Here is a 13,843-nt window from a genome sequence, read left to right as displayed (position 1 = left end):
TAGAATATCTGATTCTGTACCTGACAAGGCAAAGTGTCATTTTATGTGTTTCTGTACTGGAATCCAGGGTCTCTTGCAGGTACAGAATCAGAGAATACGAAGAGAACATGGGCAGCATCAGGTTAGATGATTTCTTTGCAAAGATAATGTCCAAGAAACAAGAATATTCCGATTTGTGGCATATTGTGGAAATATATTTAATTTTATCCCACGGCAATGCCTCAGTGGAGGGCGGGTTCTCAGTCAATAAAACACTTATTGTAGAAAATCAAATGGAAGATTCTCTGGTGATGGTGCATGATGCAGTTATGTTCTATGGAGATGTAGAATCTATTTCTATTGATCGAAGAATGCTTCTCTCAGTTCGTTCAGCTCGGAGACGCCATGATGAATACTTTAAACAGAAACGAATCCAAAGTGCAGAGGGAAGTAAAATCAAAGGTGATAAGTGCTGAATATAAGAAATTGGAAGAAGGAAGAAACAAATGGAATTATGTTACAAGCAAGAACAAGACACTCTCGTAGAACAAATTCAAGAACTGAAAGCAAAACAAAATTCTGTTTAAAAGTGTAAATGTGAGGATTAACATGTCTCAGAGTTGGTAATATTAGGACTGATAGTATTACAGGGCTCATAGCAAGTAACTTTTTTAACTAAAAGTCTCTTTTTTTTTTTTTTCAAGTTAGTCACTAAAAGTTACTTTTTTTTCAAATTTGTTACTAAAAGTTATCTTTTTTTTTTTTCGTTGGTCACTAAAAGTTACTTTTTTCAAATTTGTCACTAAAAGTTACTGTTTTGGGAGGTAAAGTGACTTTTTCGTGTGATTCATGTTTTGCATTGGCAGTTTTCTAGGAAAAATATAAAAATAAATGGAGAAAGGCAGAAACTTGGTACTCATTACTCCTCTGAAAGCTTCAGTACTTTCTGCCATGTGTGAAACAGTCAGCTTTATTCTCACTTTAGCTTTTATTCTTTCTAAAGCACAGTGGATGGTTGGTGGATGCTTAAGCTCTCATGGTGGGATTGAGAACCTTCTGTGTCTATTCTTTCTTCTATCATAATAATCTTTTAGTTTTCTCTCGTAATAGTTAACGCTCCGCTCAACGTTGTGTGTGTGTGTTTGTGTGGTTCATCATGTTCGTCTTGTGTTATGCTTCTTGTATGTTCTTCTTAAGAGTAGGTGATGAATTTGAATATTTCATGGCTTTGACAACTCTCAATGCTAAGTTAAATATAATATCTGGGATGAAGAAATTTGAAAATAGGCCAGAACTGGTTCCACTTACTCAGAAGCTTCTTACATCTGCTAAGTCTGCTTACCGTAAATACAAAGCATACTTAGAAAATCTAAGAAAGGAGGAAGCTCAAAAAGAATAAGTAAAGAAGAAAAGATGAAACAAAACAACAAAGAGAGAGGTGATAGAGAAATTGACAAAGGAAAAAAGGGTCATGATGAGATTTTGGTCAATTTTTGGTCACTTTTTCGTGTACTTTTGGTCACTTTTCAACTATTTATAAGAGACAAGACCACAATGAGCCCTGGTATTAGACTCAGGAAGAGTTGGCAATATATTCTTGACTGCTTCTAATTGTTTTTTCAAGCAAAAAAAAAAGTTTATACGGTATCACACATATGTTATTATATGCTTACATATTAAATTTTGTGTAAATAACAATTACTCATATTGAACATAACAAATATGTAAATGGTAATTAAAGGTGTGTTGGACGATGAAGGAAGCCGTTAAAAAAGTGTATGATAGAACTTACCGCATATCTACCCATTTATGTTCAAGAATTTATGTCAGGGAAATCGATCTTCACTTTTTTGTGTGAGAACCCTGAAATTGAAATTTGTATCGCAATTTGCTACACAAAATGTAAATTGTAAAATAAAATAAATAAATAGAAAATAAGAACTCTGATGTAGGCTATTTATATTTTATATATACACTGTAGCACTTCAGTGACATTCACCAATTCTAATTCAATTTATACAAATCTTAAAACGTGTTGACAAAAAGACACGTGTTGCATCGAATTTACGTCTGGTTTCTGAAATTAGGAATCATTAGCCTAAAGAAACTGTAAAGTAAGTCCACTTGCGAGTCATATACAGGATATTTAAAACCAACACCGACAACGTTTGGAAGGAAACTCCTGACGCCAAGATAAAACAAAAAGTATAGACAAACCTGGGGTACAGATGTTTCCTTTCGGAGTTACAGGCTGCCGAAAACATGAGAAAAAAAAAATGAACTTTATAGGTCCATAGCTCTTAAACTACGGGACCTAGCGAAGTCGGCTCAAGATTTCGTGCCCTATCCAAAAATCCATGTTTCAGAATTCTAAGGTACTCACGCAACAATTTTTATGGAGGGAGTTTGGCTACAGGGATATAATTTGAAGTACTCACCAACTACCTCTAAAAAAAATTGTTGTGGAAGTACCTCAGAATTCTGGAACATGGATTTTTGGATAGGGCGCGAAGTCTTGACCCGACTACAATAGGTCCCATAGTTTTGGAGCTATCGATCTTCAAAGATCACTTTTTTTTTTTTTCCTGTTTCGGCAGCCCATAACTCCGAAAGGAAATATTTGTACACCCAGGTTGGTCTATATATATATATATATATATATATATATATATATATATATATATATATATATATATATATACAGGGATGTAATGGAGGGTATACGCGGGTATACGGCGTATACCCACCTCTAATTTTTGGAAACTGTCGTATAGCCACCTAAAATTTAGGAAGTACGCGGGTATACGCTACATTCGATCCATAATATACTCATTTCATTGGAACAAACAACTGCTTTTCATGTACTGTATTTCAAAATAAAAATCTCACTAAACAGCTCGTCGTTGGGCTGTTGTCGCGAATGATGCCTAAATTCTTTTAAATGTTTGTATTTTCAGGATGTGGGAGTCGTTTTTTCCGAGAATCCTTTCTATAATGGATACAACACTCTGAACCTGCAGTAGTTTTCCCTCAAGATGTCAGATGCGCTGTTCCGATCTTCTGAAGGCTGAACTCTGATGTTATTATATAAAGTCATGCTGTTTCCAAATGTTTATTTTGGAAACTCTTAGAAACTCTTGTTTCTAAAGATCAGTGGAAAATAGAGTTGAGTATGAGAAGGGCGAGGAGTACAGTCTATATTCATGTGGTGACATTGAAGTTATTCTGTTTTGGCACAGCAATGATCATGTTTTCACGCCCTCTTTGATCCAAATTCAGAGTCTGCCGATTGGATACAATTTGAGCGAGGCAATATGGGATGAAACCTGCTTCTTGCTAATTGCGGAAGGTTCCGAAAAAATGTGCTCTTTATTTTAGTTCAAGGGTTAAGAGGAAATTAAATGAATATATTTGCACCAAGAAATCGTTGACCTCCACAAAAATAACAAAATATGAGACCTATCGTCGGTCTAGTTTGAAGCATTCAAGGTCGTTCCCAATACTATTTACTACAACAGAGAACCTTGGATTAGCATTTCTCATTTGTAGCCGCAATTGACATCAAAGAAAGCGACAATTGATTTCGATAAATACTCAGGAGCTAGTACTATTGAGCAAACACTTATAAACATTTTCTTTGTCGTTTCGGTTTCATTCAGATAAAAATATTTGAAGAAAATTTGTTAACAGGAGGAGGTAGAAAACAAAAGTCAGGAACGACTTATAACGTATGAGCGTGTCACAGCTATCTTTGATCATTTCAGTACAACCGGTACTTCGAAAATATTTGCTTAATAGTGTTTAAACTTTCTTTGTGGATTGACGAATTAATAGTTGCTTCGCAATTTGCAAGATGTCCAAGAAGGCGTTAGAAAATTTGTTGAAAAACAAGAGAAACAATATTTTTGTAAATTTCGTTGACGAAAATGTAAAGACGAAGACATCGAGAAGTAGCGAAGAAAAATCCAAAGAACATGTTAATTTTCCAGCTACTACTTCAGAGAAAGATGTAAGTATATTTATTTATGTATTTCATATAAAGTATATAAGAAGCCGACACATATGGATCTTCATCTCAACGCAAGCAGCTTCCATCACAAGTCACAATGTCTTACAGTACTAAACACTTCGATATACAGAGTAGTCTCCGTAAGTGACCAGGAAAGTTTACAAGGGGATTCAACTATTTTCGTTCGACGCTACAAGGGAATGGTTACTGCCTTACAGATATCAACATGGCCGTAAAAAGAGTTGTTACTTTCCAACACAAAATTATCACAGAAGTTAAGAGTGAGATTATCTCTCTACTACCATATTGTCTTTCATCGGCCGCACCCCTGGCAAATTCAGCAGAATACTTGCCTTGACAGATATGGTATAAGAGCTACTCATAAACCTCCAACCAACATCAGATCATTACTCAAACCAGTAAAAGGCGACCCTCAGCTGCGCACTCCTGATGTATATCGTATACCATGTGAATATGGCAGATCATACATAAAATAAACTTTACGTACAAATAGAAGAACGATGCAAAAAACACAACAGCTACATAAGACTTCAGCAACCCGAAAGTAAGGACTGTGTCAGCTTGGACACGGAATTGATTTTACAAATACCACCATAGTAGCCAAATGCAGCAATTTTTGGGACAGAATAATGAAGAAAGCCATATAGTTATCTCACCCGAAAAGAACAGTCTCTCAATAGACACAATGAGTTTCAACTCAGCCCTATGAGGCCGGCTCTTTTCAGGAACAAAAAACAGACATTCAACAAAGACATTTCTCGTAGCCACAACAATAGCCAATCAGGAGCCAGCATTTCCCTTAGCAAATCATAAACCCCCATTCATAATTCCGCCTCTAAATAGTCACCATATATACATGCCCACATCTCCGGTCTCTTCATCACAATCTCTGAAGATGAATACAATGATTGCATTCGAAACATCGGATGTCAATACTCTCACCTGGCTGATAGCCCGAGATTTACTAAAATTATAAAGGTAACTATGGCATCTCCGGCTTGATGACGAAGATGTCAGAGGAATAAGGCCCTTCGTTAAAGGCATTGGGAAGGAAACTACTTGCGGTCTATAAGTTAGGTACCATACCGACACTTGCCTGGTGCGAATGAAGAAAAACATCTCTTAGGATAGCTGATCTGCAAAGGCATTTTCATATTTTCCTGACCGATTTATTATTGTTGTTGGAATTTATATCAGTGTGAACGGCTCCAGTAGATACAGAATTTCACACATTAAGTTAAGGTCTCATAGATACTTGTGGATTGAATGGGGCAATGTTTAATGTAATCTTGCGTAATTTCCCGACTATCTTGAATGTAGCATTTTTTGAAAATACAAGTATGGTTTCCTCTGAAATTCACCATACTGCTTCTAACATTATTAGTCTTATAACTATTAAATCTCAAAGTTCAATTTTCAGCACTTTCCCGCGATCATAACTCGGAAATTCGCTTTGAAATTGGGCGTAACAATACTAATAAACTTTTTGCATGTTTTCGTGTCTACCTTCAACCCCAAGCAACGCTGTAATAGTAATTATGAAACACCCTATATATATATATATATATATATATATACGAGGGCTATCCAGAAAGTAGATTACGTTTTGGAATAAAAAATCAACAAAGTATAGGAAACAAATTTTATTATATACAGATGAAAGCCACACACAAATATTACTTTTCGACATAGTCACCATTCAAATTAAGGCATTTATCGTAGCGATGTACGAGCTTGGAAATTCCTTCGTCGAAAAATTCGGCCGCCTGCGACTTCAACCACTTCGTTACCTCTTCTTGCAGCTGTTCGTCGTCATCAAAACGCTGCATAGCCAGCCACTTCTTCATTGCTGGGAATAGGTGGAAGTCGCTCGGTGCCAGGTCGGGACTGTACGGCGGATGAGGAAACAACTCCCACTGAAAAGATTCAAGAACTTCACGCGTGACATTTGCCGTGTGGGGCCGGGCGTTGTCGTGAATCAACAAGATCTTAGAGCTCAACATTCCTCTGCGCTTGTTTTGAATTGCTCTTCTGAGGTTTTGCAGAGTTTGGCAATACCTTTGAGCGTTTATTGTAGTGCCTCTTTCCAGGAAGTCCACCAAAATCGCACCTTTTCTGTCCCAAAAAACAGTCGCCATCATCTTCCTTGCCGACATTGTTTGCATGCATTTCTTGGGTTTTTGGGGAGAACCTGTGTGCCCCCACTGCATTGATTGCAATTTCGTTTCACAGTTCACGTGTTTCACCCATGTTTCGTCACCAGTAACGATGCGATCGAGTAAAGAGTCACCATCCTTATTGTAGGCGTCCAAAAAGTGCAACGCTGCAGCCATTCGCTGATTTTTGTGGTCCTCTGTCAAGATTTTTGGAATCCATCTTGCACAAAACTTGTGGTAACCAAGCTTTTCGCTGATGATTTCGTGCAACAAACTTCGCGAAATTTGTGGAAAACTCAAAGAAAGTTCCGTTATTGTGAACTTTCGATTTTCACGGACTTTAACATCGACTTTTTCGACAAGTTCGGCAGTCACTTTGCTGGGTCTCCCACTTCGATCTTCGTCGTGAACATTGGTTCGGCCATTTTTAAATCTTATGACCCACTGTCGCACTCCACCTTCAGTGATAATGTTGTCCCCATACACTTCACACAGCTGCCGATAGATTTCTATCGGTTTACAGTTTTTTGCTGTCAGAAACCTTATTACTGCACGCACCTCGCAGCTCGCGGGATTTTCAATTAACGCAGACATTTCAAACCGTCACAGTATCTTAACGGAGCACAGCACGAACCTCTCACTAGCACGGCTAGATGCCGACTGAGCTGCGCAACGCTCTGACCCCAAGATGGCCGCGCTAGCCCCGCCCCTAGCGGACACAGACGAAAACGTAATCTACTTTCTGGATAGCCCTCGTATATATATATATATATATATATATATATATATATATATATATATATATATATATATATATATATGTGTGTGTGTGTGTGTGTGTGTGTGTGGTTGTGTGTGTAACAAGGAATGGCGCGTATACCCACCTAAAAAATTAGCATTACATAACTGTATATATATATATATATATATATATATATATATATATATATATATATATATATAATATATTAATCTTGGTATCAGGAATCACCTCTCAAACGTTGTCGGTGTTGTTTTGAAACACTCTGTATAACTTAAGGGAATATATATTACATTGCAATTAAGAGTCTTGTTTCATATGAAGAATTGGGATAGAGTGAATTACATTTAATGAATGGCACTGAAATGCTGTATTTAAAATGTAAATAGCGTACATCTTCAGTACCTAGCTTAAAACATCCCAAAGAGATCTATATAGAGTAGTTTAAAGAGTATAAATTATTCATCATCACTATAGGAAATCCAGTTTTGTTCTAGAGTCAGAAATGAATAAATTGTTTCTTAAGTGCACATTATTTTAATTATGGGTGCATGATGGCTCAGTGGTAGAGCGCTTGCCTCTGGTGCGTAGGCCCCTGGTTCGATCCCTAGTAAAGTAAGATTAATAGTGGACAGCATTGTGTTCGTGATTTTTCCCGGGGCACTCCCGTTTCCTTCCACATTCTCATTCTACCCGTTCTTTCATCATCATTCATTTGTCTTAATCATCATCATCTTTAGCCTAAAGAACATAATTGGGGGATATTAAACAGAAAGATTTAATTTCATTATTTTATTTATAGTGCATATTTTCTAACTTTTTAGTGCGTTAAATCCGGGTTCTATAGTCCGCGTCACCCGAATTGGCGTATGGCATCAGCAGTGGCGTATTTACGATTTTGTTTCGGGAGGGGCTTTGCTAACTTTTGGGGGGGGGGCTTTGCCTGAAAATGTGAAAATTCTGCAAGATATTTAATATACTTTACTATAGTAAGATTTCGGGGGGCTTAAGCCCGGAAGCCCCCCCTAAATACGCCACTGGGCATCATCCAATAAGCTCACAGTGCGCTGTTACTAAACCTTCAGTGACGAATCTAATCATTCAGAATTGTCCTCATATACGAAGAAAATCAATTATGAATGATTAGATTCCTCCCTGAAGGTTTAGTAACAGCGCACTGCAGGGTTATTGGCTGATGCCACACGCCAATTCGGGTGACACGGACTATAATCATTAAGAAATACAAAACTGGTAGTTTACACTTGGGGTTTAATTATTTTCTGAACGATTTTCTCAAAGACATTTTGGTTCATATTTCATTAACAACTCTACAATATTGCATAGGTTGTTTCCAATGGAAATATCCATAAGAGGTAGTTTATTCTTAAGATGGGTTAACATACCATAAATAATGTTTTAGTATTAACCGCAGCATAGCATGATTTTAAGTTTAGTGCAATGGCTCGCATCTTTAATTAATTTATTTATTTTTAGTTTCATGACATTTTGTGATAATCCTCTTTATTGTTATTTTTAGAAAATGGACCAACAACGAAACAGCCTGAAGGACATAGCTGACGTTATTAAGTTTGGAAGTCAGTTATACCGCGTATTTGAAGCGATAGAAAAAGACATGTCGGAACAGAATAAGAAGAAAGACGGACTGCCTCCGAATACAGTAAAGGCAGTTGCCTCAATGGCCGGAGCCACTGCAGGAGGTGCCGTTGGATCCCGAGTTGGTGCCTCAATCGGATCAATTTTCGACGGAACATCTGAACAAAAAGGTTGGGGTGCAACAATTGGAGAAGTAGTCGGTGCGATTGGAGGAAGCATTTATGGAAGTACTCTTGCTGAAAATGCTGCTGCCAGCATAATGGACGAAACTGAAGCTACTGAAAAAAACCACAACAGTTCCGGAACAGTTGCTCAATATAAGGGAAATCAGGTACATCGTAGGATGGACTCTCAGTGGTAGTTCCACTTAATTGTGCTGATTAAAGCTGCTGTGTGTAATAATGTTCGGTCTTCCTTATTGCGGATACAATTTTAACGAAAATGTACTCGATTTTTTATATATTTTAAACATATTGGAAGTAATTGAATTTTTATATTAAATTTGGGATGTTTAAGATAGATAAAGATTGGCTTACATACATGAATTACACATTTAACTGATATAATGAGTTATTTCATTTCATTCTCATTTAGAACAAAAGTGAGTCGTAATTTTTACAATACTCTCCTATTTCATCGTTTGCACCGTATATTTCATGTGACTGACACATTTAAACCCGTCCGAGATGTTCGCTATCACGGATATAAATAGGAAGTTGTTTTTGCACTAAAAAAAGTGTGCAGTTTCACGTTTCGTGGAACGATGACACACATACCAAGTGACTGAAATATTGCAAAAGTTTTGACTCTTACAACAGCAGAAAAAAAAAAAAAACACAATACATTTAAGAGCCTGACATGCTAAAAAATAATACAAAATTTACCATTTTTCTTTTGCATATTTTTCATAAGTGGAAGGAGATAATGAAATGCAACTTATCACAATCATAGAAAAAGAATGAAATGAAATCTTTGAGTTGTACGTCCCACGGTTATGCCGGCTAGTCTAAAGGAGACGGTGATGATGAGAAATGAATGAAATGGTGGGATGAAGAAAGTGGGAGGAAACGGGAGAACCCCGAGGAAACCCACGCACACGGTGTTTGTCCACCACAAAGTTTACTTGGAGCAAGCTGGGATCGAACCAGGGACCCCATGCACCAGAGGTGAACGCTCTACCACAGAGCCACTGCGGCCCAATCACAATCATAGAAAATGCTATTCTACAACAGAAGATATGAACCTGAAGAATTTTCAGTGTTGTCATCCATAGAGATTACAGTGTTGCCAGAATTATATTTCCCCCAAAATCTAGGTTAAGGCAGCGACTAGAGGAACGAACTCAACTGCATTTGATTACGTATCATGTTGTTTTAGTATCCTGTAAACTTCTTTTTAAATAATAGTTGTATTTAGTGTGTAATAAACAAAATAGTTTTAACATACAGTTATTAAATAGTAATGTTATTTAAAAAGTAGTTCACAGGATTCTAAAACAACATGATACGTAATCAAATGCAGATGAGTTCGTTCCTCTAGTCACTGTCTTATGTTTTGGGGGAAATATAATTCTGGCAACACTGTATGGATTACAACACTGTTGTCATTATTTCTATAGATGACAACACTGAAAATCCTTCAGGTCCATATTTCCTGTTGTAGAATAACATTATCTATGATTGTGATAAGTTGTATTTGATTATCTCCTTTTACTTATGAATAAACAAGCAAAAGAAAAATGGTAAATTTTGTATTACTTTTAGTATGTCAGGCTCTCAAATGTTTTCCAAACCAATTCAGTGTTTTGAAAAACACTTTTCAGTAGAAGACAGTAATTTTGTTATGGACATAAAAGAATGTTTAACTTTTTTTTTTGTTTATTCGAAAATTATTGAAATATGTGTAAAAGAAATTTATATCTCGGTAAAGCCGATGGTTGGTGCGCATGCAAGCGGATTCGATTCCCCAGGAAGCTACAGAATCTTCATGTTGACCCAGTATCATGAGACAGTTTAAGAAGCAACTTGAATTTAGGGGTAGAGAACACCGGCGTAAAAAAAAAAGTAAAGAAATAAATCTGGTAAGACAAAAAAAGGGTCACGCACTGGACGATGTTTGTAGCCATCTAACGGCGAGATTTACCTTCGTTTCAATAGTAGAAAATGGGATATAGATAACTACTATTAGTCATTCCCCGTTACGATGTTAACGAATTAAGTCCATTACCCAGGGTTTGCCCAAGTGGGCCCAGCCCGAAAAAACCCGCCTTAAAACCCACCTGGGTTTTTGAGCTTTTTGTTAGTATATTATTGGTACAACTAAGGTGATCACATTGATAGTTATTTTTATCAGATTTTGAACTTTCTTCGGGCGAATTAGATGCTCTCACTTTAAGGTAGACAACAACATTCGACATAAGACCTTTATAAAGTTCTGAATAAACTGAATGAATGAATAAAAAAAAAAAAAAAAAAACTTCCCTTAGCTTGAGATAATCATAGAACAAATTAATGTGTGGATTATGCTTATAGCCTATTTGAAGTAAAATAAGCAATTCTATATTTTAGAAAAATACTTTCCGTGAATAGTGTGCTTCCTGACTCGGCGCCGCCGAGAGATGTTATCCCTCATACGTTGACGGGTTTAAGGTCATAGGTGCCGGTACTAACAGTAAATATGTAAATACATTAGTAAAACTATTAGTATTATTTCTTACCTTTGGTGGTAACAAAAGTATTCAGTAAAATTTGGTTTTCCAACAACAACAATTTGGTTTTCCTACAACAGTCATTTGTTGCTACCCTTCAAATAAGCATTCTGTAGAATCAACACCAGCAATAGCATAAATTTCGTGTCAAAATTAAGAAGCTTAATGCTCGGAGCTACGTAAGACTACGTAACTCTTACTATTTCAAGTGCTGAATTCAAACTTCAGTATTAAATGAAGTTTCGATGTACAGTAAAGCAAGCTACATTTTCAGGGAAAACCTGTCGTGAAAGAAGTGTTCGGGAAATTCCCGCAATTGAATGCGCAAAGCATCGGAAGTGAATACTTCAACAATAAAACTATTTATTTTACGCTGGAAGATATTTAATTTCATTTATTACATTTTGAAACATTTACTTTATAAAATATGAATTATAGGCCTATCTTTGTTAATTGTTTTAAATTAATTTTCGGAAAAGAATAGGGTTGGTTTTTTACCGACCTGGCCGGAAATGTTGCTGTTATTTTGATTAAAGCCGGTGACCGGTGCAAACTTCTTACTAGCCCATTTATGACCGGTTTTTTCAAACTTGTATCTAGTTCAAAGTATAGATTTAAAAAGTAACTTTCATTCTATAAATCCAAAACTCACCTTTCACCATCTATCAACGATTAATATATTTTTTATATTTTGTTCATCTGCTTACATAATTTTGAAGAGATGATAGGGACTGTATCACGGAAAATTTGAAATTTATTTGTAAGGAACTTTATACATTTATTGAGAGTAAAGAAAGGACTTCTTAAAGCAATTTCCTGTAGTTGAAGTGTAAGTTTAAAGAATTAATTTCATTTTACAAATCCAAAATTGTCACGTAAAGATTAATTTATTCATTTGTTTCGATAATTTTAAAGAAGTGGTGATAAATACATAAAATTTCAAAATGGCGGCCATTATTCAAAATAACGTGTATCCATGCTACAGAGTACAATTTTCGGACTTTTTAAGTTCAAATTTTGAGGGTAGAAGCACGAGACATTCTAAATTTGCTATATAGATTTTTTCTGCTATCCAATAAAAAATTTCAAAATGGCGGCCATTTTTTCAAAACAGCAGAGAATAGAAAAATGTTGCAAGTTGTGACAATGACAATCTTGAAATGTAAATCATATTTTAACATTTTTACCCCAAAGACATTGAAATATTTCGAAAAAACCCAATTAAACCCGATAAAACCCAATTAAACCCGAAAAAACCCACATGGGCCCAGGTGGGTTGGGTTTTTTTAAAAATACCCGGGTTTATTCAAACCCTGCCATTACCAAACCTAGGCAAGATAATCACTAGCAAGAAAAAAAAAATCGAATTGAAAAAGTTCGCTTACATTCAAGGTTATTGTGTAGAGTATCATATGTATTAGTAAGCATTCTACCTGTTGGCAGGTCCTAGGACTAATGAGGTTTATTTCTTCATTTCATTCTAGATTTGGACCTGGAAATGTTTTTTCCACATCTCTCGGTATTCAGCTTCCTCTTTTAACTCCCAATATTTTTTTTCTATTTTTCAAACCATGGATCAGTTGTGTTGTTCTTCCTATTCCTCGCGTTCTTTCCATCATTCCTTCTATAGCGGTATAATAACGTACGTACCTACTAATAATGCGATATTGTAAGTCCAACTTGCGTGATCCTAATAGCGATGTACTGATCATAAATCGCACGGTCCTTTATGAGCTGTAATTAAATGAAGTGAAAAAAATTCTAGTTTAACGTCTCATAGTTATGCGTTTAGACTACATGAGACATGACTAATGAAAGTGATTAATTATGAAAGAATTAATGAAATAAGAGAAAGGGATCACCCCCAAGAAAATCCACCGACACGATATTGATTATCGCACAAACTTATATGGTATGGGATCAGGAGTTCATTACAGAAGGAAACTATGTTGCGTTGATGTGTGCAACTGATTTTTTTTTTGAAAGTGTCAACGTTAACTTCACTTACATCCTTAAAAATGTCAACATTAAAAGTCCACTGGTTGTACTTTTAGTAGTCTAGAGACGATGTGGAAGATAACATACGGGATTCGAACCTGCGACAGAGATTTTACGTCACCACAGCTCAGTTAAAGTAATACAGACAGCTCAGTTAAAGTTATTTTGTAAATGAGATGTGTTAGAAAAGTAATGAGGCTAATTTTCGCTTAACGATAAATTTTATTATTTTTACACATCAAGGTAATTCCCTTCAAAATAGTCCCCTTGGGTAGCTACACAGCGTTGGAGCCGTTGTTTCCAATCTTCATACCAGTGCTGGAATGTTCTGCTGGGATACTCTGCAGCTTGTTTGGTAATGCCCTTTTGGATATTATCCAAAGTACCAAAATGGCGCTCTTTCAAGTGGTTTTTGAATGATGGGGAAAAAACGAAATTACAGAGACAGATTTGGTGAATAAGGGGCTGAGAATTTTTTTTTTCTCACAAAATTGCATTGATTGACACTGCAATGTGACATGATGCTATTATGGTGAAGCATCCAACTGCGTGCAATGCCTGGTCGCACACGTGCCACCCTCTCCCTAAGTCTTTCAAGG

At 36.2% G+C, this 13,843-nt stretch overlaps 1 protein-coding gene across 2 annotated transcripts in view; it reads left to right on the top strand.

Annotated features, from left to right (window-relative positions):
• Positions 1-9,105, top strand: part of LOC145664017 (uncharacterized) — a 47,941-nt gene extending 38,836 nt beyond the window's left edge. For both annotated transcript variants that reach the window (XM_081730308.1, XM_081730307.1), the window contains exon 2: positions 8,463-9,105. In XM_081730308.1, the coding sequence (XP_081586434.1) occupies positions 8,466-8,900 (435 nt within the window). In that variant the 5' untranslated portion in view covers positions 8,463-8,465 and the 3' untranslated portion in view covers positions 8,901-9,105. The remainder of the gene's footprint in view (positions 1-8,462) is intronic.
• The last annotated feature ends 4,738 nt before the right edge of the window (positions 9,106-13,843 follow it).

Source organism: Thermobia domestica, chromosome 11 (genome assembly GCF_964235325.1).
Source record: "Thermobia domestica chromosome 11, izTheDome1.hap1.1, whole genome shotgun sequence".
Taxonomy (NCBI): Eukaryota; Metazoa; Arthropoda; class Insecta; order Zygentoma; family Lepismatidae; genus Thermobia; species Thermobia domestica.
The sequence above is the reverse complement of the archived record's forward strand: the minus strand, read 5'-3'. Positions and strand labels throughout refer to the sequence as shown.